This window comes from Eschrichtius robustus, chromosome 4 (genome assembly GCF_028021215.1).
Source record: "Eschrichtius robustus isolate mEscRob2 chromosome 4, mEscRob2.pri, whole genome shotgun sequence".
NCBI lineage: Eukaryota > Metazoa > Chordata > Mammalia > Artiodactyla > Eschrichtiidae > Eschrichtius > Eschrichtius robustus.
This window is the reverse complement of record NC_090827.1, coordinates 45,053,979-45,081,460: the sequence shown is the minus strand read 5'-3', so window position 1 is coordinate 45,081,460 and position 27,482 is coordinate 45,053,979. Positions and strand designations below refer to the sequence as shown.

General features: G+C 36.4%; 1 protein-coding gene across 2 annotated transcripts; it reads left to right on the top strand.

Annotated features, from left to right (window-relative positions):
* The first annotated feature begins 12,462 nt into the window (after window positions 1–12,462).
* FGG (fibrinogen gamma chain) lies at window positions 12,463–20,667 on the top strand. 2 transcript variants are annotated; one of them, XM_068542660.1, is made up of 10 exons: window positions 12,463–12,702; window positions 12,804–12,848; window positions 13,043–13,226; window positions 13,338–13,431; window positions 14,981–15,111; window positions 15,412–15,545; window positions 16,465–16,649; window positions 18,104–18,381; window positions 19,754–19,923; window positions 20,447–20,667. In XM_068542660.1, exons 1-10 carry the CDS (start codon window positions 12,625–12,627, stop codon window positions 20,459–20,461), a joined length of 1,314 nt encoding a protein of 437 aa, XP_068398761.1. In that variant the 5' UTR covers window positions 12,463–12,624; the 3' UTR covers window positions 20,462–20,667. The 2 variants fall into 2 exon arrangements, with proteins under 2 accessions (XP_068398761.1, XP_068398760.1); XM_068542659.1 differs by lacking the exon at window positions 20,447–20,667 and having other exon boundaries at window positions 19,754–20,279.
* The last annotated feature ends 6,815 nt before the right edge of the window (window positions 20,668–27,482 follow it).

Below are 27,482 nucleotides of genomic sequence, written 5' to 3'. Positions count from 1 at the left end.
AACGCAAAACCCTGCAAGATTCCCAAATATAGGCCATGACCCCTCATATTAATGCTGGCCTGGAGCACAGGTTAGTGAGCTGGGCTAAAGCATGGGACCAGGCAGACAAGCCTAAGGGAAAGGGCAGGTGAAGGGCCTTTTGCTTTCCTTACCACACACACTAACCCAAGTCCAGCGTGCTCCAGACTTTCTTATGTTAGTGCAGGGGCCTGATGTAGCTCCCAAACACAATGCTATTATAAATTCTTCTATTTCCCATCTTCTAGAATTTTATTTAACTTTGTTAAGGTTTTGCTGTTTGGTTAGAACCCACTTGTTCCAGGCAAGTGGGAGTAGCTCAGAGGTCTGTGTGTAGCCTTCTCTCCTTACACTTCATAGAGAGGATCCAGAGAGGATCCAGAGAGGCTTCCAGTGACTGTCAGGTCCTGGAAGTTCTTCCTGGTGTTTGGCATCTGGGAACTTGTCCAGCCTATTTTATGGCCATCATTCAAACTTGTATTTGTTTTAAAGTGTTATATAGTTTTGCTTTTGTTTTCCAAAAATTAAATACATGTGAGGTCCCCTTCAGTCACAAAGTCACAGTGAGTGTCTATCTCCCCTCCTGATGCCACTCAAATGCAGACATAGAAGAATCGCCATGGTTCATCCATGGGCAACTGCTCCCATTTTATAACGGACCCGCCCTGTGCTATCTGATTGTCTTGCTGCATCTGAGAACAGATTTCGCTCTGAAACATGTTTTCAAGGCCGGTGTACTTTGTCTTTTCTTTTCTTGACTGACCTTGTAAGCCCCTTAATGGTCATGTGTTCTGCCTCAAACTGCATTTTATTTTATTTTATTTATTTTTTTTTAAATTAATTTATTTATTTTTATATTTTTATTTTTGGCTGTGTTGGGTCTTCGTTTCTGTGTGAGGGCTTTCTCTAGTTGCGGCAAGCAGGGGCCACTCTTCATCGCGGTGCGCGGGCCTCTCACTATCGCAGCCTCTCTTGTTGCAGAGCACAGGCTCCAGACGCGCAGGCTCAGTAGTTGTGGCTCACGGGCCTAGTTGCTCCGCGGCATGTGGGATCTTCCCAGACCAGGGCTCGAACCCGTGTCCCCTGCATTGGCAGGCAGATTCTCAACCACTGCGCTACCAGGGAAGCCCTCAAACTGCATTTTAATATTTTATTTTATTGTTCCAGTAATATTTAGTATTTAGTAATATTTTCATGAAATATGTTTTATTTATTCAACAGATATTTATTTAATGCACTGTTTGAAGGGCTGCAGATAACAGTGGATAAGAATCTTTGCCTTCATGGGGCTTCATAAAATTTATTTTAATTAATTAGTTATTACATGATTATAATAATATCTTAAAATTTTATGGTATTGTGATAACCTCAATTTGACTTAGAAGATCTGGCTGATAAGTTATACTGGGCATATTTTTGCAGAGAAGTTTAAATACAAGGCCAAGAAGTTTATATTTAATTGGGTAGGAGATAAGGAGTCCTTGGAGGCTTTTGATGAGGAAAATGGCATCATCAGAGGATCCCAGACTTGACAGTAGTGAGTAGATGTGAGTAGATAGACTTCGTGGTGTTTTGGGGCTAATTTTCACAGGGTTCCTCTACTTTATTCTCACTCTGTCACTTACGTGGGCTTGTCAAATTTCTGACAACCCCAAATCAAAAAAATATGTATGTTGGCCCCAAACCAACCACCCTCCAGGGGACTTCCAAGTGGCAATGGTGAGCCAGCCATGCACTTGGCAACTCTCCCACCACAAACCCAGCAAAGTCACAGCACCCAGCAGAGTGCTTCCCAGATCACCAGACCTCAACTAGCACTGACTCCCTGAGGTCTTTTTTATTTTTGTTCACAGTCTTTGTCACCGATTGACATTACATAATATGTTGTTTATCGCCTCCTTCTCTCCACTAGAGGGTAAACTTCTTAAGAGGAGGATTTTGTCTATTTTGCTTATTGTGTTGGACAAGGAGGGCCTGGTGTATAGTACATGCTCAATAAGCATTTGGCCTGAGATCCAGTGGAGGAGCATCATGGGAAGGTGTTCAGTGACCCTTTAACCAAATTTGGGGGTGCATATTTGATTAAGCATTATTTCAGGAATTTTCCTAGGATGATGCTATACAGTCTGTGTGTCAGAGCCAGAGGCAGTTTGCCACGTGAGGAGGACATGAGGAGGGGTGTGAAGAAGGGAACTTCCACACCCATAATGCGATGATGCAGAATTAGATATCAATGAAATTAACCTAATATGGCATATTGGGTGAGATCCACAGGAAGTGCTGAAATAAGAATATTGGGTATTTTCTGACCTAGAGGGGTGCATGATTAAGCAATTGGTTTCCTGGATCTTGGTTAATGGAATTTCCCCTGTGTTGTTTATAAAATATGAGACACAGTGTTCTGAATTTTGACTTATTTTGTTTCTTGATGGATAAGTTTGTCCTAGTTAGTCCTGCAGGCACAATAGTAATCAACCAAGAGTGTGGTTTAGACTCTGGTCTTCCTTGCAAAACATTCAGTAAATATTTGGGCTTTTACAAATCGTATCTTTGTTTACTGATCAGAGGTCACTGCGCCATCACTCAAGGTAAAACATACACAGCAATCTCTGCTGGAAGAAGAGTAGCAACACATGTCACCTTTCAGGGATGAAGCAACATCCTTCGAAATGTCAATAAGAAGTTAGCCTTTATACACAGTGTATTCTTTGTGAACTTAACTTGGAACAGAAAGGATTATAGTATAATCACAGTAAGGTAGTAAACTAACCCAAGCAGTTACAATTTAAAACAAAGATACAAGTCTTACAAATGTTTATTTGCCCTCATTCAAGACAGAATGTTAAAGTAAATGTAGGCATTAAGTGAGATAAGATGAATCATTTTGTTGATCTGACAGCATTCTTATTTTCCCTCCTTCTTTGGGAATAGATAATTGTTTTTCTCCAAAGATAATTTGTTGGACAAAAATGACCAGAGTTTCTCAGAGGAATGAAAATTAATAGCGAAAATTCTTTCATAGGACAGAGATCTCAAATTGCAAATTTCATGAAGATAGAAACAAACAAACAAACAAACACACCAGAAACTCAGTAATGGACCAACTTGGCACAGCAAACACTTAAATCTAACTTCTCCATTCCAATTTGTGTCAATCCAGGGCAGCCTCAGCACATTCCTTAATCTCTGGCCAGTATTAAAAATGGCTGATTCTTGGCCATTTTGGGCTCTGGATGTAATTCACATTAGGATAATCCTTCTCTCTTAACGCACTTAGTTGCATAATTTCATCCGTAATTAATTAAATCTCATCCGTAGCACTTTTTGAACATCCCTGCCCTCAGCCAGATGCCTCCATGGACACATCCAATGAAAATTTCTTTGTAAAGTTAAGAAGCTCAAAACCCAACCTGTGACTGCTGCCCCACCCCCAGGGAAAACTCTATATTACGTGCCACACGTTGTTTTTCTGTCTTTGATTTACATAGTGAAACCAAAAGCACATTATTCATAGACTATCAAGAAAACATTTTCATTTTCACTTTCCCTGGGCTATTTTTATAAACAAAGCAAATATTCTAACAGACAACTTAGGTTGGACTGATTTTCAACAGTGTCAACAGGTCATTTCTTTCTGCCTATTTTGAGGAAATCCAGTTCTGAAGAGTAAGGCTATAAATTAGATCTATAAATGGTTTCTTGTTAGAAAAATAGACATATCATTGTCAGCATTGATTTGAGCTTCCTTGGACCACCCAATTGATGTATCTTCCTTTAAGCTACTGAGAGAATTCAATTCATCAACTCCTATTTACTTGAACCATGTGGCCAGCATTGAAAAACTGCTTCCATCTAAAATTGGACTGAAAATACAAGCGTTATAAAATAACTAAAATTCAGGTTTGAGAAAGACAGTAACAGCCAACCTTGTTTCTAATCCAGAGAAGAAGACAGATAGGCAGATTAGCTAGATAAGATAGATGTAAATATATGTTCATACAATCACACACACCTGTGCATATGCATACACACATTATTTTTTAAAATCCATAAACTCCACTAGCAACCCATTCCATCAGTGAATAACTTTGGTTCTCATAATAACATTTTGTATCTGTATATCACCTTAGATTAAGAAGTGTTTCATGATTCTATTTACAGTCATGGTTAAGAGTGCAGGCACTGGACCCAAGGGTTTGGAACCCCGTTCTGGCACAGTGACCTTGCATATATCACCATAACCTCCCAAAGACTCTCTTCATTCATAAGATGCAGATAATCAGACTACCTCCAAGGTCTGTTGTGAGAATAAATGACAGAATATACAAAACAACATCAACTAAACTACAGCATGACGTCAAACATAAAGATGATGCTCAGAATCAGTGGTTCTTTCTATTATTCCTTTAGGCCTTTATCATTTGTCACAGGTCAGGATGTTTTAAATTTAACTCTACATAATCCAGTTCAAATTCAGCAAACAATTTGGAGCAGAGGTGAACAAAAGAGAAAAGGGAGCTCATAGGGTGAATGATCAATATACATGAAGACTGTTAGCAATATTTTGAAATATTTGAAAATGATATTTTCAAATCAGAGCACAAATAGTTGGATAATAGGTGATTTGGAAAATTATTATTCCAGTAAGCAAGCTCATTGACCTCTGCATTAAATAAAATGATTATTTTGGCTTAAATATTACCTCTGCTATTTTCTCAGAAAACCAACTGGGAAGTAGAAAAAATTTGATTTAAGAAATACTCTCCTTTCCTGGAATTCATTAATCATTTACAATTTATCAGAGAAAAAAAGTGTCCAAAACATGGATGAGAACAACTAGTTAAAATTTAACAAACCTAAGTGACTGAATGCAAGGCCAATGTAGGTCACTAAGTCACTGATGGCCATTTTCTCTCAGAGAGCATCTTTTCTGATAGGATTCAGATTTAGGACTTGAGATTGTGGTAAAAAAACAAGTCATTTCTATAAAATTCTGATAACACATATCAGATTCCAAGGCAAGTCAGCAAAAACCAGAATATACTACACTTCTAAAACTGGATAAGATAGAATTTCCAATTTCCTCAATTTAACTGTTTATTAACCTTGTGAGTATGAAGTTATATATATATTATATATATGTTAACATAAAGGGTAAACATAAAGTTATAAATTGTTACCTTACATTCAAGAAATCAATATTTTATGGTCTTCAACAAAAAGAACTACAATGACAACATGCTCTGCCCAACACACTTACTGGTAGGACGTATACCTTTTCATAAGGCGAGCATACTGGTTCTATTATCATTTCATCTTTGATGGGTAGAATTAATTTAGGTGGCATTTCCACCTAAATTAGACAACAAGATGCTCTCTCCTCTGGGGAGCATTACAGTATCAACCTGCAGTTAGTTGCAGATAGCGTCCCAATTATCCTAACACCGTACTAATGCCATATATTGAATAATTTTTTCTGTCTTCACTGATATGCAATGCCAACTTGATTGTACTAAACACCAAATTATATTTAGTCTTATATCTCAACAATATTTATCTATCTACCTACAGTATTACATTGTTTAAAAAATCAATATCACATTGTTTAAAAAATTATGGATTTATAATATGCTTTAATATTTGAGAGATAGTTTTGCCCTCATTTTTCTTCCTCTTGTTTAGAATTTTCCAAGATAATTTTCTCTCTTTTTTTCATTTGAGCTTTAGAAACATCTTATCTAGTTCTTAAAAAAGGAAGAAAGAAAGGAAGGAGAAGAAGAAAAAATCTCATTTTTAGCTTTATTGCAATATCAATACAGTTCTAAATTATCATGGAAATAATTGATACTTTTATTGATTCTTTTTATTTAGGCATAGAGCATGAGTTTTTTTCCAGTTCTTATTTTGTATCCTGATAGTATTATTTGGAATTTTTAATAATATCAATCTTCTTGCTTATTTCTTGTTAAATTTTTCCTTAGATATTTTATCTAGTTGAGTCTGTGTGGTGGAAATTATAAGTGCAATTTTTTTTCTTCTGTTATATATTTTAACTGGTTGTTTCTGTAGACGATGGCTATATTGATTTCTAATTAGTAATTTTTATATAACCACCTTACCAATAGCTACTTTCTAATTGATTATTCATTTACCTTTACATAATTACCCTTGCCAAAGTCATTTATTTTTGCAATTTGGAAGTTTTAAGGGATATTAGAAATGTAAACTTTACTTAAACTTTATTTATTCCAGCCCAATTCAATTTAGTGTCATCAAATCATTATTGAGTGTTTAATATTGTTATGCTAGGGACAATAGCCATAAAAATCAGTTTACAATCTAATGAGGTGGATGCAGCCTGTGTATATACAATTCTAGGTTGCTATAAATGCTATGAAAGAAGTGGAGCTGGCCTCCAGAGCTTGGGTTTTGGTTTTGGAGGAAGCAGGAATCAAGACACAGCCAGAGATGCAGGAGTGTGTGTGAAGGCAATCTAGGCTGAGGGAGCAGCATGTAAAGCAAGAAACACATGTGAGAGATGGGACAATATGGTGCACGTTAGGGATATTATGTGATTCAGTTTGGTTAGACTAGAGAGTGCAGGAAATACAATCAAGAGAGAAAAAGTAGCAGTGGTAGGAAGGGACATTTATTATGTTTACATTCACTGTGATGGGATATAGAAAGTCATGGAAGGTTTTTGAGCAGGTGAATGTAATAATCAGAGCTCCATTTATAGGAAGATGAATCTGTCTGCAATATGACAACTGATTTGGAGCAGGAGGTAACTGAACTGGAGGAAGGGAAATCAGTTAATAGCATAAACAAGCAGTCTAGACAAGAAAAAAAAGAGTCTTCTCTAGGACATTGGCCATGTAAATAGAAAATAGCAATAAAACAGAAGTGACAGTGAGGGCTTCCCTGGTGGTGCAGTGGTTAAGAATCCACCTACCCGAATTCTATCAAACATTTAGAGAAGAGCTAACACCAATTCTTCTCAAACTCTTCCAAAATACAGCAGAGGGAGGAACACTCCCAAACTCATTCTATGAGGCCACCATCACCCTGATACCAAAACCAGACAAAGATGTCATAAAAAAAGAAAACTATAGACCAATATCACTGATGAACATAGATGCAAAAATCCTCAACAAAATACTAGCAAACAGAATCCAACAGCACATTAAAAGGATCATACACCGTGATCAAGTATGGTTTATCCAGGGAATGCAAGGGTTCTTCAATATACGCAAATCAATCAATGTGATACACCATATTAACAAATTGAAGGAGAAAAACCATATGATCATATCAATAGATGCAGAGAAAGCTTTTGACAAAATTCAATACCCATTTATGATAAAACTCTTCAGAAAGTAGGCATAGAGGGAACTTTCCTCAACATACTAAAGGCCATATATGACAAACCCACAGCCAGCATCATTCTCAGTCATGAAAAACTGAAGCCACTTCCACTAAGATCAGGAAAAAGACAAGGTTGCCCACTCTCACCACTATTATTCAACATATTTTTGGAAGATTTAGCCACAGCAATCAGAGAAGAAAAAGAAATAAAAGGAATCCAAATTGGAAAAGAAGAAGTAAAACTGTCGCTGTTTGCAGATGACATGATACTATACATAGAGAATCCCAAAGATGATACCAGAAAACTACTAGAGCTAATCAATGAATTTCGTAAAGTAGCAGGATAAAAAATTAATGCACAGAAATATCTTGCACTCCTATACAATAACAGTGAAAGATCAGAAAGAGAAATTAAGGAAACAATCCCATTTACCATCGTGACAAAAAGAATAAAATACCTAGGAATAAGCCTAACTTAAGCAGACAAAAGACCTGTATGCAGAAAGCTATAGACACTGATGAAAGAAATTAAAGATGATACAAACAGATGGAGAGATATGTTCTTGTTCTTGGATTGGAACAATCAACATTGTGAAAATGACTACACTACCCAAAGCAATCCACAAATTCAATGCAATCCCTATCAAACTACCAATGGCATTTTTCACAGAACTAGAACACAAAATTTCACAGTTTGTATGGAAATGCAAGACCCTGAATAGCCAAAACAATCTTGAGAAAGAAAAACAGAGCTGGAGGAATCAGGCTCCTGCACTTCAGACTATACTACAAAGCTACAGTAATTAAGATAGTATGGTACTGGCACCAAAACAGAAATATAGATCAATGGAACAGGATAGAAAGCCCAGACATAAACCCACACACATATGGTCCACCTTATCTTTGATAAAGGAGGCAAGAATATACAACAGAGAAAAGACAGCCACTTCAATAAGCGGTGCTGGGAAAACTGGACAGCTACATGCAGAAGAATGAAATTAGAACACTCCCTAACACCATACACAAAAATAAACTCAAAATGGATTGAAGACCTAAATGTAAGGTCAGACACTATCAAACTTTTAGAGGAAAACATAGGCAGAACACTCTATGACATACATCACAGCAAGATCCTTTTTGACCCACCTCTTAGAGAAATGGAAATAAAAACAAAAATAAGCAAATGGGATCTAATGAAACTTAAAAGCTTTTGCACAGCAAAGGAAACCATAAACAAGACGAAAAGACAACCCTCAGAATGGGAGAAAATATTTGCAAATGAATCAACGGACAAAGGATTAATCTCCAAAATATACAAGCAGCTGATGCAGCTCAATATCAAAAAAACAAGCAACCCAATCCAAAAATGGGCAGAAGACCTAAACAGATATTTCTCCAAAGAAGATATACAGATTTCCAACAAACACATGAAAGGATGCTCAACATCACTAATCATTAGAGAAATGCAAATCAAAACTACAATGAGATATCACCTCACTCTGGTCAGAATGGCCATCATCAAAAAATCTACAAACAAACAGTAGATGCTGGAGAGGGTGTGGAGAAAAGGGAACCCTCCTGCACTGTTGGTGGGAATGTAAATTGATACAGCCACTATGGAGAACAGTATGGAGGTTCCTTAAAAAACTAAAAATAGAACTACCATATGACACAGTAATCCCACTACTGGGCATATACCCTGAGAAAACCATAATTCAAAAAGAGTCATGTACCACAATGTTCATTGCAGCTCTATTTACAATAGCCAGGACATGGAAGAAACCTAAGTGTCCATCGACAGATGAATGGATAAAGAAGATGTGGCACATATATACAATGGAATATTACTCAGCCATAAAAAGAAATGAAATTGAGATTTTTGTAGTGAGGTGGATGGACCTAGAGACTGTCATACAGAGTGAAGTAAGTCAGAAAGATAAAAACAAATACTGTATGCTAACACATATATATGGAATCTAAAAAAAAAAAAAAAATGGTTCTGAAGAACCTAGGGGCAGGACAGGAATAAAGATGCAGACGTAGAGAATGGACTTGAGGACATGGGGAGGGGGAAGGGTAAGCTGGGCTTAAGTGAGAGAGTGGCCTGGACATATATACACTACAAAATGTAAAATAGATAGCTAGTGGGAAGCAGCCTCATAGCACATGGAGATCAGCTCGGTGCTTTGTGTCCACATAGAGGGGTGGGATAAGGAGGGTGTGAGGGAGACACAAGAGGGAGAAGATATGGGGATATATGTTTATGTAAAGCTGATTCACTTTGTTATACAGCAGAAACTAACACACCATTGCAAAGCAATTATACTCCAATAAAGATGTTAAAAAGAAAAAAAAAGAATCAGACTGCCAATGCAGGGGACACGGGTTCGAGCCCTGATCCGGGAAGATCCCACATGCCGTGGAGCAACTAAGCCCGTGTGCCACAACTACAGAGTCTGAGCTCTAGAGCCTGCAAGCCACAACTACTGAGCCCTCGTGCCACAACTACTGAAGCCCGTGTGTCTAGAGCCAGTGCTCTGCAACACTACAGAGAGAAGCCACTGCAATGAGAAGACTGCACACCACAGTGAAGAGTAGCCCCCACTCACCACAAATAGAGAAAGCACCTGTGCAGCAACGAAGACCCAATGCAGCCAAAAATAAATAAATAAAATGAATAAATTTATAAAAAAAAAGAAATGACAGTGAGAAAATAGTTTTAATAATAAGCTTCAACAACTGATGAGATGAATAAGCAAAGAGGATGACTGTGAGGCTTTAATTGGCTGGTGGTTGGTGATGTGATTGGCAATGGTTGGTAAGTCAGAGAGGGTAACTGTTAAGGAGGAAGGAGAAGGCAACAAATCTGGTTTTGATGTACTCATTTTGTTATAATAATTATTGATTATTTACTGAGTAGGAACATTTATCTTTGTTTCAAGTCAAAACAAGTATTCCTTTGTAAAGATTTAGGATTAAACATTGAAGTATTAGTATTTCTTTCAATTTAGATGTATTTCTCCCACTAAATATTTAATCAAAATTTGCAGTAAGCTTGCTTTCAGAGAATGAAATGAGGGATATTAAAAGTAGGGGTAATGATACTGCATAATTGTAAATTATCAATAGGAGATGATGATAAACATGTTGTCCCAATATACAAGGAAGCTCTAGGGGCAGAGTGAAAAGGACAGCTCCCGCTTAATATTTCATTTTGCACCCTTTCCTTCAGTTATGCTCCCAGTCACATATATGGGACGTGGATTTTCCTAGCCCCTGCCTCCTGTAGCCAGGGTTTCCTCTGTGGTAACGAGATGGAGCCTCAGAGAAAACAAAGTAGGCTCCTGACTTGTATCCCCTCTGCGGCAGGTGTGGTGCCCCACCAGCTGGTGCTTCCAGACAGAGGGAGGAGTTGAGCTCAAAAGCTCACTACACTGTCGGTGGGAATGTATTGATAAATTGGTGCAGTCACAGTGGAGAACAGTATGGAGATTCCTTAAGAAACTAAAAATAGAGCTACCATATGATCCTGCAATCCCAATCCTGGGCATATATCTGGAGAAAACCATAATTCGAAAGGATGTATGCCCTCCAATGTTCATTGCAGCACTATTTACAGTAGCCAAGACATGGAAGCAACCTAAGTGTCCATCAACAGATGAATGGATAAAGAAGCTGTGTGGTATCTACACAATGGAATATTACTCAGCCATAAAAAAATGAAATAATGCCATTTGCAGCAACAAAGGTGGACCTAGAGATTATCATACTAAGTGAAGTAAGTTAGACAGAGAAAGACGAATATCATATGGTATCACGTTTGTCTGGAATCTAAAAAAATGGTACAAATGAATTTATTTACAAAGCAGAAATAGACTCAAAGACATAGAAAACAAACTTATGGTTACCAAAGTGGATGGGGTGGGGGAAAGATAAATTAGGAGTTTGGGATTAACATATACACACTACTATATGTAAAATAGATAATGAATAAGGACCTACTGTATAGTATAGGGAGCTATATTCAATATCTTGTAATAACCTGTAATGAGAAAAGAATCTGAAAAAGTGTATATATATATATATACACACACATATGTGTATATATATATATATACACACACACACATATATATATATAACTGAATTACTTTGCTGTACACCTGAAACAACATTGTCAATTAACTATACTTCAATAAAAAAAAAAGGTTAACAAAATAAAAGAAATAAAATGAGCTGGGGCATGTGTCCTTAGGCTACCATCTGGGAAAAAAAGCCCACTGCAAACTGAGAGCCTATGAAAATAGTCAATAGATAGGTGAAGGGGGTCCAAAGTTACAGACTTCCAGCTATAAAATAAGTCCAGGGGATATAATGTACAGCATGGGGATTATAGTTAATTGTACCGTATTGCATATTTGAAAGTTGCTAAGAGGGTAGATCTTAAAAGTTCTCATCACACACACAAAAAAAGTTTTTTGTAACTATGTGTGCTGACAGATGTTAACTAGACTTATTGTGGTGATCATTTCATAATATATACGAATATCAAATCATGTTGCACAGTTGAAACTAATATAATGTTATATGTTAATTATATTTCAATTAAAAAAAAAAAGAAAAAGAAAATGGCCAACACAGTGGGGCAGGAATACATTTCCAGTGTCATTCATTCCTGGCAAGAGTGACGTGCTGAGACCTGGTGGAAGGCAAAGCCTCCACCTGCCATAGGCACAGGTTAAAAGTAATGATGTTCCTTCATCGCAGGTCTAAGAAAGGACTTGCTGTAATTTGGGGTATTTGAGTTATGGTACCAGGCTCCGTCTTAAGGTTGGGGAGGTTTGTTCTGGCCGAGGTCAGCTGTGTGTTTGTTCTCTCCGCCTGTACTGGAAGCTGTTGCAACACGCAGCCTCCCCGGCCCCCTCCCTCCTCATCGCAACGGCTAATGCTTCACTAGCCTTTGCAGAAGAGTTGGCTTCTCAGGAGAAGGGTTGAGCTGGGCCAGAAAGGAGGAGCTTAGACCTGTGTGCAAAACCTGGGAACCTGACTAAACATTAGTCCGGGGCCAGGAAGAGGACAAAAAGACTGGAAAGACATCCCGCCCCCCTGGTAAGAAAGCCCCGTGATCAGCTCCAGCCACTGGCGGTCCTGCCATCCTCGGAGCTTAAATAAAGGGACAATTGGAGCCGAGATGTCACAGTTCTGACCCTTCAGGCTTGGACCACCGGGCACCCCGACACCATGAGTTGGTCCTCGCACCCCCGGAGTTTAATCCTCTGCTTCTACACTCTTTCATTGCTCTCTTCAACATGCCTGGCAGTAAGTGTGATGTTTACAAAACGTATTTGTTTTAAACGGAAAGCTTAAAAATAAGAAAATATATGATAAACTAGTGAAATGTCTGTATTTTCCTCCTCTAGTATATTGCTACCCGAGACAACTGCTGCATCTTAGATGAAAGATTTGTAAGTAGTTTTTATGTTTCTCACTGTGTTTGCACTGGACGTGGGCAGAGAAATAAAAGAAATTCTCTCTCAAATACCATTTGGCAGTTTAGACTTTTTTTTTAAAACGTAGTCTAGGTTTTACCTATTTTGATTAGTAGATCTTATGTAGCTTTTTATCAGGATTTTTAATCACTCTATTATTGTATTTTCAGGGTAGTTATTGCCCAACTACCTGTGGAATTGCAGATTTCCTGTCTACTTACCAAACCAGTGTAGACAAGGATCTACAGAATTTGGAAGGAATCTTACGTCAAGTTGAGAACAAGACATCAGAAGCCAGAGAGTTGGTCAAAGCAATCCAGATCAGCTACCGCTCTGATGGACCAGCAAAGCCAAGTGAGAATCTAACCACCACTGACTGAGAACTTCATCTGTGAAGTTCTTTTGCTGTTATTTCAGTGGTTCTGTTTGTTTACGTATTTTTATGTCTCTGATCCCATGTTACAGATGGGATAGACAGTGCTACCAAGATTTCCAAGAAAATGTTGGAAGAAATTATGAAATACGAAACATTTATTTCAACACATGAATCAACAGTTCGGTAAGAATTTTTTGTTTCAATTTGCTCTCCAAACACTGAGCTAGTGTTTACTCAATATTCCAAGCTTCAGTAGAAGAAAACTTTTTATTTTTTTCTACTTGTAATATCTAATTGACATGATGCCTGACCATCTTGAACACAGTGGAGATAGGAGTATTTAGGCAATATGAGTTGTATTGGATTGTAATTGCTTTTTAATAATGATGTGGAAAAAAATTAATCATGTGGGAGAAAAATGTTTTAGGTGTCTTCAAATGCTTTATGACCGTATTTACCAAAATGTTTCCCCTCACCCCCATTTGTCTTACAAGGTAAATTCAAACTGATGGGAATATGGGTGTTGAAAATAAAATTCTTTTTATAAGAATGTCAACAAATGTGTGGTGAGGAATTTGTAAGCAGAGACATAGGAAGGATCTTGGCTGCAAAAGTAAATTATATTGAAGGCAGAACAGAAAAAATGTGTTTTAAGAGATAAGTGTAACAAACATTGTAAAGCTACCTGTTGATCATGGAACCTGCAATTACGTATTCTCCTCCCTTCTCTTGAAAGTAAAATGTCTCTGTTAACAACTTCCCAGGGACTCGTAGACTTTCTGAACATAGGGTCTCAGATACAGTTTTAGTTTCTTCCTCAATTTTTTTCCTAAATTGTTCTCAAAGTAGTATAAGAAATTGAGATAAATGGTGGCTGAGGAAAAGTGGCCCAGGAAGGATTTATCCTCTTTTTGATATCAGAGAGCTATTATTATTATTGTTATTGTGATATTATTAGCATTATGATTTACATTATTATTGCCCATCATTGAAGTTGAAGGAGACTACAGTGCAGAAATTTTCTAAGGCGCAGTAGAGAAAAACATAGTCAAATAGTTTGTCTATCCTGTACCTCAAAGAAAGAGATGACAGTCTATGCACTGTAGATAGTTTTCTATCATTTCTGAATATGTACAAGCAACCCTGTGAGAAACAACAAAAGCAGGATTTTTCACTTCCCCCAGCCTTTTTCTGAAGCTATGTAAATAGAAACATTAAGAAGAAAGGGAAAATGTCTGTTATTTTATTTTAGGTAAGGTAGTGCCCCAGATACTTTTCCTATGTAAGTTATAAGATTGAAGTCCACAAACAGATCCTCAGTAAATCCACAAGTGAAAAGGAATAATGCTTCAGCACATGTGAATTTTGGAACAGGGCCTTTCCTTCCCTAATAATATTGTCCCAGGAATAATCACCAGATGGTCTTCCTATTAATCAGGCTCATCACTTGTGTACATCATTATCTGCTGCCCTTTATGCAAAAGATAAAATTCAGAAAGGCCACTTAACAATGATACTGTTTATTGGCAAGGACCTTGTTATTTTCTTTTCCAAAAAGCTTAGAATTTTAATTCACCTCAATTTATTTATTAACAGCATTTTACACTTTTTCCAAGAATGGAGTAATTTATCAGGAAATAATTCTTGAGAAAATAAGGTGGTATTTTTAAAAGAATATACAAAACTATTCCTCTAAAAGGAATACTCTGTTATCTTATTATTTTGCTTGTAGATTTTTGCAGGACATATATAATTCAAATGATCAAAAAATCATTAACCTGAAACAGAAAGTGGTCCAGCTGGAAGCAAAGTGTCAGGAACCTTGTCAAGATACAGTGAAAATACGTGATACAACTGGGAAAGGTAAGTGAAAGTTTTATATTGGGATTAAGTTCATCAAAGCAAATATAAAAAGTAAAGGAGATTGTATGTATTGGAATGTATACAAATACATTGGAAAATGTCTAGCTATTAAATCTAAACAGTCTGCTTAGACTTTTCTTGAGTGGCTGAAAAAAATACTTTGAAAGGAATAATCATGTGAGAAGTAAGAAAATACTTCTCAGGAAATGAATAGTTTATGACATGTTAAAAATTTCATTTTCAAGACTGGAACAGTCTTACCTGGATTTCAAATCACCACAATAATTTCTTCTTTTTCAGATTGTCAAGACATTGCCAATAAGGGGGCCAGAGAGAGTGGCCTTTACTTTATCAAACCTCTGAAAGCTAAGCAGCAGTTCTTAGTCTACTGTGAAATTGATGGGTCTGGAAATGGATGGACTGTGTTTCAGAAGGTATTTTTTCCCACATCGTGTGTATTTAATAGACACTTAATTGTTCTGCTATATGCCCGATACGTTTCCAAGCACCTTGTGAACATTAACTCAATTAACACTCACAACTTCCCTTTGTGGTAGTTTTTGCCTTCTTATCCCTATTTACAGAGGAGGAAACAGGCACAAGAGGCTGAGTATCAGTAACTTGCCCAAAGTCACATAACTAATAAGTAACAGAGAAAGGATATAGTCTGGTTTCAGTCTGTGCTGTGACTCTCTACTATGCTGGCCCTGCTGTTGTAGATTCATGATTGCACATAATCACAGTATCATAGTGACAAAGAACTCGAAGAGACCTCTCTTGACAGGTACATCAAGACCTAGGGCTGCCCATCACAAGAAGATGATGTCACCCAGAGGATACACTTAGGCTGTTCCAAGACCAGGACCCTCTATTGCCTTTGCCAGCCCCAGGCACCCACTGCAAATCCTCTTGCATTCTGTTTACCTTTGACCACTGTTACAACTAATCCTGAAGGGGCCACTCAGAGCCAGTGAGTGATGGGAGCTCTGGCTGGTAGACACAGATTGAGCAATAGGTTGACCTTTCTACCATCAGTACAAGAGTCAGCAACATCAAGCTGGTGTTCTGGAGTCTTCTAGGAGTCTTTTTAAAACTACTACTAGTTTATAATTTATCATGTGCCAGTTGCTCTTTTAAGTACTTTTACATTCTCTGGTGTAATCCCTGCAACAACCCTAAGAAGTAAGCATCATTATTCCTACTTGATAGGTGAGAAAACTGAAGCAGCTAGCCCAGGGTCACTTAGTAAATGATGAAATCATATCCTCCATGTTTTGTACAAAATGTTTATAATTTTTTTTATGTGCACTGATAATCCACTCTCTCCTTTTGCCCGTGCAATTGTGTAATTAGAGGCTTGATGGCAGTGTGGATTTCAAGAAAAACTGGATTCAATATAAAGAAGGGTTTGGACATCTGTCTCCTACTGGAAACACAGAATTTTGGCTGGGAAATGAGAAGATTCATTTGATAAGCACACAGTCTACCATCCCATATGTATTAAGAGTGCAGTTGGAGGACTGGAATGGCAGAACCAGGTACTATTAGAAAGGACTTTTAACTTTTTGCCATAGAGACAGTCTGGAGTATGCACTTTCCAGCTCTCAACAGAACAGTGAGGAAAACAGTCTGACAGATGTGAAGAGAACATCCAACTATGTTCCCCAGAAGTCAGTTTGGTTCTTGGGCAGTCCAAGATGCTAGGTCCTATTTAGGCAGGGTCTAAGTGTTCTGGTACAATCCACTTACCCTGGAACCATACAAAATAATAGCTAGTATTTCCTGAGCATTTAATATGTACCATAAATTGAACATGAAATTATAATTTAATCTAATCCAAATAACTGTTTCATGAGGCAAGAACTACTATTAATCCCATTTTACAGATTAACATTTCCACGGTCGCATCGCTGGTATATGGTAAAGGTTGGATTTAAACTCAGGTAGTTTAACTCTACAACCCATCCTCTTAGTGATTATCCTTGTTGAAGAGTGAATCTAGCTTCTTCAGATTTCCCAGTGCTTTAATGACCATTCAGTCAGTCAAATCCAGGAGCTACTTTAAAATGAAACCAGCTGGCTTCTTTGGTGAGCTAGAGCTGTCTGGGCACTTTGAGTGTTGTATGCCTAATTAAAATTCAAAACAATATCCAACCCTCTTGTTATGTCTATGGCATGATGAAATATAGTCTGTGCCCAAATACGTATTTTTACTTTTTTAAGTTTTTAACCAGAAAGTGTAATACCATAGTCAATAGACCTCCTATGAGAACATCTCCTATATCCCAAGTCCTAGAGATCAGGGAAGCTAAATGTTTTCTGGAAATCTCTGTTCATGCACCAAAGCCCATTCTTCCCTGCACTCCATAGATTTCTGGCCGTCATTCACAACTTTTTTCCAGGGGAGAATCTCTCTCTGATCCTATAGCTCATGTTTTGTGGGCCATACAGGGAACTTCTTTTATGTGATGCTTGAGGAAACCCTCCTTCTTGTCACTGCCACACTGCCTTGGGAAAGAAAAACCCCTTTAGGACTTCACACTTTAGATGGTATGAGTGGCTAATGGAACTGTAGCTCCTTCAGGTTTGCTGCATTGTTTGTCACTCACTGTCAGAAAGTTAATGTGGTTTATGAGAACTGTGTGTACATGCTACATACTGAGATAAAAGTGGAAAATATGAAATTAGTCAGGTTCATCCACATATCTGGGTTGGATATTAGGATCCTATAGGCAAAAAGCATTCAGATGGCTGAAATTTTTAGTCTTCCTGGGACTAGAAGCCTTCCTTGAAGGCTTCTAGACCCATCCTGAGTGGTGCTAGTTCCCACATCCATTTTCCCTTGCCAGATTTGCAGAAAATTTTATTCAATGAGCACATTTCAGATGAAGAAGCAAAGTTAGAGATTCCAAACAATTGTCCTATGAAAGAGAGAACTTCTGAGATGCCTTCTGAGGCTCAGGGTCTAAGGTCTTTATTCCCTTCTTTGTAGTACTGCAGACTATGCTACATTCAGGGTGACAGGTGAAAGCGACAAATACCGCATGACATATGCCTACTTCATTGGTGGAGATGCTGGAGATGCGTTTGATGGCTACGATTTTGGCGAGGATACTAGTGACAAGTTTTTCACATCCCACAATGGCATGCAGTTCAGTACCTGGGACAATGACAATGATAAGTTTGAAGGCAACTGTGCTGAACAGGATGGATCTGGTTGGTGGATGAACAAATGTCATGCTGGCCACCTCAATGGAATTTATTACCAAGGTATGGCTTTCTTCCTTAGATGCATGAATTTGTGCATAGTCTATATTTTTATAAAAGGTAATAAATAAATATAAGGAAATGAATAAAGATATTGAGAGCTTATTATATAGTTCTTTATTTTAAACCAGAATTGAATAGTGCTAGCTTATACCTGAAATTGGTCCTTCTACAAGAAATCCAACTGCTGCAAACTATGCAGTGGTATTCATCGTGCCTCCATCAGAGTTAATACTTTGGGTTATGGTGTCTCCTCTAGGCTTACCATATATATGATCTGGATGGACTAACATTACCATGTTTATGCTTGTTAACACAGTAGCCTGGTTCAGCTTCCCATGAGCTATGTGTCAGATAGATCCAGTAAGCAGTGAGTAGGTGTCTGGAGGAATTAAGCAAAGAGCAGGGATGTATTGGTGAGGGCAGATGTCCATGAAAGCTTAAGAGGAGAGGAGTCCAGCCTGAAGAGTGTAGACACTTATTTTAGGACAAGAGGAGGGCAAGCTATAGTTTGCTCTAAGACTGGAGTAGTTCTGAGCATTGGTTTTACTTACTGACAAACTATTGTAACTACCCAACAGGTATGCATGGGGAAACCCTCATCCATTAAAATGAGCAATCTTCCCTCCTTAGGGCACTGTTCTAGCCAAGAGGTGACTTGGAATCCTCTTAAAAACTACTTAAACTTACCTTTTGGTTTTCACAATGTTTTTTTTTGAAACCTAACTTAGCTTTGCACCAACAAACCATGTGATTAGAAGAAGCTCTCAGGGAAGCTGCCTGATCCATATGATCCAGAGTAGCCATGTTGATATCTTTTGGTACCCTCCAGTGCTAGACCCCGACAATCCCTTACAAAATCACATGAAATTTAGTGTCCAGGAACGAGGTGAAGGCACTTCAGCCTAGCCTCCACTTTATAATGGAGATGTAAAATAACATTCCAGAACCGCTTTCTAGAGCTCCTCGTATTTTCCAGTAAAATTGTGTTTTTCAGATGACCTGAGATCATCTGATGAGGAATTATGACCTGTTTTCAGAAAGTTGGTCCATAATAACTGAATCCAGGATGGCTAAACTTAGGGAGAGAGACCAATTGGGGAAATTTGGGGTTCTAAGCCTGTTAGCAGTGAATACATTTAAAGTATGGATGTGACCAGAAAGCACAACACAGCTGTAAGAGTTTGTTTAATAATAAGTTTATGTCAATTGTAAATGGAGAATTTAGGAGTCTTTAAGGATATTTTCAGTTAGTAGATAACACTGTAAAATCTGATGTATATGACAATGGACTTCATAATAGACAGTTCTTTATAGACTTTCTGAGGGGAAGAGATTCAAGAGCAGTGATATGTGCATCTACAATTTGTTTTAGGTGGCACTTACTCAAAAACATCTACTCCTAATGGTTATGATAATGGCATTATTTGGGCCACTTGGAAATCCCGGTGGTATTCAATGAAGACAACCACCATGAAATTAATCCCATACAACAGAATCGCCATTGGAGAAGGACAGCAGCACCACCTTGGGGGAGCCAAACAGGTCAGACCAGAACACCATGTTGAAATAGAATATTACTAAGTCATTTTACCCTGAGGATTAGCTGTTCACTTCTATTAACCCACAAAGTTTCAGAAACTTTTATGAAATTTTCTTCCCATTTTCTCTTACTGTATTTATTAATTTTAAGTCTTTTATTAAGAATAGTTAGCCTTGAATGGCAATTAAAACTCACTTTGGACTGTATTCCCAAATTACTGAATGCAGAATTATTTAAAATTTGTTTATTTAATGAGATAATAATATTTTAGCTTATTTCCTAAATATGTAATAAAATCATTGTGATAGTTTGCATTTTAATGATCACATGTCATTGTGTCTTGGTGATTTTTTAAATTATTTCTTAAATATTTTAGTATATACTAATATAATAGGAGCAAACTCTAGCATTTCAAATGACTAAATATTTTTTCCATATTTATTACCCCTAAATCATTCATATTTAATTATTCTTTTAAATGGATATAATTATATCTTTTTAATATATTTTTTGCTTTGGTCATAGGCTGGAGACGTATAAAAGACCATTTCAAAAGTGATTTACTTATGAAATGACTCTATCTAAAAAGAAAAATATAATATTTTTCCTATGGGACAATGGACTTGCAAAGCCTCACTTCATTTTAAGAGTAAAAAGAACCCATGTTGAAAACTCCACTAACAGTTTTATGCTGGTTGTAATTTATCTACACACCATTTCAATAAACATTTTGTTTCCTAAGACTAGATACATGGTACATTTTATTGACCATTAAAAACCATCACTTTCCTTCAATTTAATAATTACAGTTGGACAATCATCAGTAGTTGCTCAGTGTTCACTTTATGCTAAACATTGTACCTGACTCTTGGGAAGTTATGAAGGAATAGAAATCATGGCTTTTGCCCTCCAGGGGTTATAAGACAAATACAGAAAAATACAGTAACCCAAAATGACAAAATTTGATATAAAAACATAAATACATGTCACAATCACATAACTCAGGTTCATAGTACCCCAGTGCAGCTGGAGACATTAGGCTGTTTGGGGATTCTCCCAGCAAATCCTTTTAGCTCCGGGCTCCTGTGGCCATATGTGGGCACTTGGAGAGGATTACAACTCAGAACAGAGAGCTCCAGGGAACAATCTGCTCAGCCCCTCACTGCTGAACAAGTTGAGCAGAATGAAGCCATTATTGCAGTAGCCAGAGATCAGGAATCGCCAACTTTCTGTAAGGAATAGCTGCATTTACATTAGTTGGCATAAAGTTGAACATGAAAAGTAATTGACTAATTTTACGGGGTCGTGGGGGGAGATCTGGTTGTTCTGAAGTCCTGAGCATTGGCTTTGGATTCTCTTCCTTTTCACAATTTCTTTCCTCTTTCACTTCCTTGTTCTCATAAGTCCTGATTTTAAAAGCATCCTATTGAGGAGATAAAAACCAGTAAGTCAACTTCTAGGTATACAGCCAAATACTTGTGAGGCTTTGGGAAAATAGCAACATTGATTCATTGTCTGTAGCACTCATTCATTCATGTATGCATGAGGCATTCATTCAACTAACATTTATTGACTTCCTTCATTGTACTAGCCCCTGTGCTGGGTATATAGCACATAGTAGCATCCTCCTTTCTCCCAGTACTGTTCCATTCCATCCAGTTCTCAAGTTCCAAAAAACCAGCAATAAGTCTTCCTTATTCCTCCCTCCCCATATCCTCAAGCCTGTCAAATCCACCTCCTAAATATTTATTATATTCATTTACTTCTCTATGCCAACTGCCACCGTTCTAGTTGGGATATATATCTCTTGCCAGGATAATGGCAAATGCCTCCTTCCTGTTTTCCATCTTGCTTCCAGCCTTACCTGTTCCCACCTCATCATGCTCCAAACCGCTTCTAAATTCAGCATGCATATAGTCTACCCTTTGAGAATCTATAAAATCCTTTGGGTGAGCAATTTGGTCATAGACAGGATGAGTTATGTAAATATTCGTAAGTTTAAATGCAGTAATATCACTCTAGTGATTTATCCCAAGAAAATTATTTTTGAAAAAAAAAAATAGCTCTATATAGAAATATAGATAATATTTAAATATTAAATAAATATTTAATAACAGTGGGAAATTTAGAAAATATTTAACAGTGGAAAAATGGACAAGCAAGGTGGTTTATTAGTACAATGGAAGAGAATGCAATGATTACATAATAAGTATAATATCTCTGTATGAGCATAGAAACATTTACTAAATAATATGTGAAATTTTAAGATGAAAAACAATTCTACAATGATAAGTATGGAAAAGTATATATGCATATACTTTTGAACAAAATGTAACCTTGACATACATGCATTATTTGTATATATTTGTTCTCCCCAATCGATTTATAAAATTTAATAAAAATACTAAACAAAATAAATATAAACAAGTCCAAAAGTTTCTGATTTTTCCCATCATCACTTTTCCAATGCTTCTTCTAAAATATCAATTATAACATTCTTTCAAAAACATTTTGGAGGCCCCTGTTTTTGTGGGTGTCCAGAGTACATATATGTTGGGTAATTCAGGATTGATTAGTGGGAAGGGGCTTCTAACTTTCTCCTTCTATACCTCTGCATTGTTTGATTTGTTATAATGAGTACATTATTAGTTTTGTAGTTAATTTAAAACCCAGTTAGGTAGAGATAAAAAGGTGAATTTAAAATTTTTACTTGTTTAGTTATTAATATTCAATGGTGAACATTGAAGGGTTATAGCTTAAGAAATGAAGCAAGATATATACTTCCACACTCAATTGGATCGTGTCTCCACAAATAAAATAGAAATGAAAGGATTATCTTGACAAATCAACTTTTAAAAATTTACTTTTAAGTGAAACAAAGAGTTTGGAGCCTCCTAGCGACAGATTAATTTTCTGCACAGCTCAAATCACAGATAACTATTACCCAACCCTTCCCTTCACTTTCCGGGCACACAAAACTCAGGTCACTGCAAAATAGGGCGGCTAAGTACAAAACAGATGTGCATGGTCACACACTTTGAAAAACCCACAGAGGGAAGTTTCCAAAAAGGAGAGTACTGGTACAGATGCACCGATACTATGACTTCAGGTCATGAACTACAGGGCAGAGTTCTTTAATCAGCAGACAGGAACAGTCATTTATTGGACAATATCAAGATTTTTAAATATACCTCTGAAGTGCTATAGCTTTTTTTCAATTCTTTGTTATGTTTAGTAGTTTGGCTTTAAAGATCATGTTTCAGATTTGTGGGTAGGCTGAAAGTGAGTGGGAAGTGAAAACATGTAAGTATAGACAGCATATTTGAGAACTTACAAGGTCTAAAATTCTTAACTCTGAACAGCATAAACTAAGCCAAGTTATACATAGTATGTATCTTTGTAGATATAAATTCAGATGATCGAAGTGAAAAACAAAATACACATTTAACCCTGGGGAAAATTAATCTACTGATGACTTCTTATCAGTTTGATGTAGCTCAGAAAGAATGGGGAAAAAAAGAGTTAAAGATAATAAGATGAGTTAAAGTAGATGGAAAATACTAAGTTGATGATAAAGAGACCAAGAGTGTGGGAAAGACTGTTTCATATACCTTTTCCGTGTGTGTGTGTGTGTGTGTGTGTGTGTGTGTGTGTGTCCCAGAGACAGAAGTTAAATTAGTCATACTTCTGGCACACCATTCTCATTCATCTGTGCTGGGTCACTCTGATTCCTCCCTTTAATCCCTTAATAATCAACCATTGTAATAGATTTGATGCATGTTTATTTGTACATATTCTTATAAATCATGGGTGTTTCTCAGAATGCTGATCCACAAATTTTTTGTTAGTCAGCATTATAAGTAAAAAAATTGAGAATTATCATGTAGAAACATTTTTCCTATATTATGTATGTGATGATTGTATTTATTCAAATGTAATTATATGTCTTTGGAATCTAATAATTAAAAAATTGACCTATATTTTTGCTTTTTTACATTTTATTTTACTAGAAACTATTTTTATTGCATTTTATAAGCTAATAGGTCTGTGACTGATTAGAAATTTAATAAAACTAGTCCTTTAGAACAAACACTTTGAGAAACACTACTAAGGTCTTCATTGTATTTGTTACTTTTTCCATTCAACACAGTTAAGATCTACCCACAATCTGAGTATTTTGTAACTTCCTGTGATCTCCTTTTGAACTGAAGACTTAAAAAGTGAATATTATTTGGCTCCAAAGCTTGTGCTTTTTAAAACTGTATTTTTAATTAACATCTAAGTTCATTTCATTATGGTCAAAGAACATAATTTTGATGATACTGGTTCTTGAGAGACAGTTCACAAATTACTTTGGGACATAGGAATTATCAGAGAATTAATTAACCCCATAAAAGTGTACATAAATCATAACCACTCTCCAATAATGATCTGCATCCAAGAAGAGTATTAATATTTTTTTTCCTTTAAGAAGGAAAATGAACTAAAGATAGATAGTGATTGGCCTTGTAAACATGAGCTTTGGCCCAAATGGCCTTGTAGCCATGGCCCATTATGAGCATCAATAATAGGTTTGACCACTGACTTGTAGAACACACCTTTGTAGCAGGTTTGAAAGCCTTTTGGGAAGGCTGGCTGGTGAAATTTCAAGCTCTTGTTCATCTCAGTTTCATTGGGAAATATTTGAAAGTCCAAATGGATAAATTCAGATCATGACATTTAATCAGGTCTTCAACTGGCTCAAAACTGTCTTTTCCAAATCCCAAATCCAGTATTCTTGACCCTCTCTCCCATTTCCCCGATCTTCACCCAGGTTTGCTTCTGCTGGTAACTTAAAAGCATGGAGTAACCTGAGGTAGATGGGAATCCTTCCTAAATAAATCTGAATGATGACTCTCCCTAAATAAACAGAGTAGGGCAGATTCCATTCTGTGATGAAAGTGGCCTCTTTCGAACCCTCAGGGACAAATAGGTAAAGTGTGACTTAGAAAAAAAATGATCTAACATTTAAGAGACCTTGGACTGGAAATGTTTTCCTTCCTAAATCACACTTTTTATATCACAAAGCTATGGGAAGGGTCAAATGAGATCACATATGAAATTGCTCCAGAGACAAAAACAAAACTGAATTGTTTTTTGCTGTTAAGATTGGTATTGCTGCATGAGATTTGAATCTAATGTCAGTTAAGTTTGGAAACATAATTTTAAAACTTTAATTTTTTGGCTTTTATATTTTAATAAATTTTAAATTTCAGAATACATTTTAATTTGCAGAAAAGAAGATACAGAGCTCCCTACCCCTGTCACCCAGTTCCTCTAATGTTAACATCTGACATTACCATGGCTCATTTGTCAAAACTTAAGAAACCAACCCTAGTAGTCACTCTTTTCTAACTTCCATGCTTTATTCAGATTTCATCAGTTTTTACACTAATGTCCTTTTTCTGTTCCAGGATCCCATCCAGGATACATTACATTTAGTTGTCATATCTCCTTAGTCAGCTTTGGTAACAATTTCTTAGTCTTTCCCTGTTGTTCATGAACTTGACTGTTTAGAGTATATTCTGGTGGACTGGTCAAGTATGTGTAAAATGCCCCTCAATTTGGGTTTCTGTTCTGTTATGCTCAATAATTTTTTGTTGAATTTTATCTAAGCAAAATTTTACCAAAATGCCTTCTTTAAATTGCCTTGGTTTTACTATAGAATGGTCTGTTAAAAATAGGTTTCAAGAAGAATCACAGAGAATTAAATGGATCTTGATAATTAAATTACCCCATAATTTTCACACAATTCCTTGCTGTGGAAAGTCTAAATACCTCACAGATACTATTTCCCCAGATCTCAATGCATCCCTATTAAATAAATACCAACTGATAGATCATGTTTGCTAATCTTTAATAGAAGAACCACAATGAAATCGACAGTGTGCCAAATTAAATGGATTTAAGCTGTATGACGGTGGAATGAATTCATGTTGTTGATATTAATACATCACTTGATTATTCATCTGCATAATGGTTTTACTTTTCAAGAAAGGATTTATACTTTAATACACATTCAACAAAGAATTTGATAATTCCAGTAAAATTTAGCAAAGCACATTATAAGTAAAATTAATTTATCTTGAAAAATGAATTATTTAATTCATAATGCAGTTAAAAACCAAAGGAAATAAAGCAGTGGCAAAAACTCAAGGACCTCACCTTCACCTCTCTTTCTCTCACACACACTCATCACACATACATACATACATACATACATCACACACACACATAACGACTTAGTGGAAATGATTAAAAGTGCTTAAGTAAAAGACCATGAAAATCATGCATAAAAACAAAAAAAAGAATGATCATTCTATTGTTGGAATATTACAGAATTTAATTCCAAAAATGTTAAAAAATTATTCAATTAAATGGCTACTCATCTGGGAACAGTTTAATTACAAGAAATAAAGTAGATTTCTTTCCTGAATAAAGAGATTAAAGAGAAATACAATGTGATAGAATCAGAACCATCAAGAAAAACTCTTTTTTTCCTTCCTCACTTTCATAAGTGTAGTTCAGAATTATTTATGTGTATTTAAGGAAATTCCCAACTTCTTTCTACAGCTATAACTTACAGGAAAACCATCTGCCGTCAGAGTACTGATGAGTTCTGAAAGTAAAAGTCCCATTAGTTCCTCTCAGATCGATCATCATACTATCCCATTCACCTTTCACAATAAGCAGATTGGTTAAAAACAAATTTCTGCAATACTCTTGAAATGCAGGAGACAAGGAGAGAAAATAATATACACAAAGCTAAGGAGCCTTGCCAGTGTTTTCCAGTAAATCCTTTATAGATCCGTCACTGTTGTCCAAACCTGAGGCAGAGGCTCTGAAAGAGTAGTATAAGGGCCAGAACCTCCTATATTTTTATAATTCAGGCATTTCGAAATTTAGAAATTAATTGTGGTACTTTCCAGTTGTACACTTAATATTATTTTAATAAAATATTTCCTGTTAAGGTACCATTATCTTCTTGTTATTAGGAGAATAATAAATTTATAGATTCATACAGATTTTTATGCTAAAAGACTTACAATTAGTATTTTTTCAAAAGCATATTTCATTTTTAGGCTTGAATTAAATCTGATATTTTAAGGAACATTTTACACAAAATGTGACAGAAAACAATGCAGAAAATGCAGAAACGGTATTTCAGCCTCTACTCTGTGCTCTAAAAGTACTTTGAACTTACCTCACAGAATTTTTTTCATTGTTTTATATCAGATTAAATCATATGAAATTGCAGACATTCATCATTTTGATCTACAAAAATGGCAATTTTATATGGTTTAACTTCTTAGCTGCACATGTATTTATTTGCTCCCCAACTGTAAGCAACTTGAATGTACAAGGCTATACATTATTTGCCTTTCTATCTCAAGAACATGGCATGCAGGACTGACAAATAGTAGACATACAATAAATGTTTGTTATATTCAAACGAATGAATAAGTAAGTGAACTGGCCTCAGAATTCAATACATTTAAAATAAATTGGTAAAGAAAGGGAT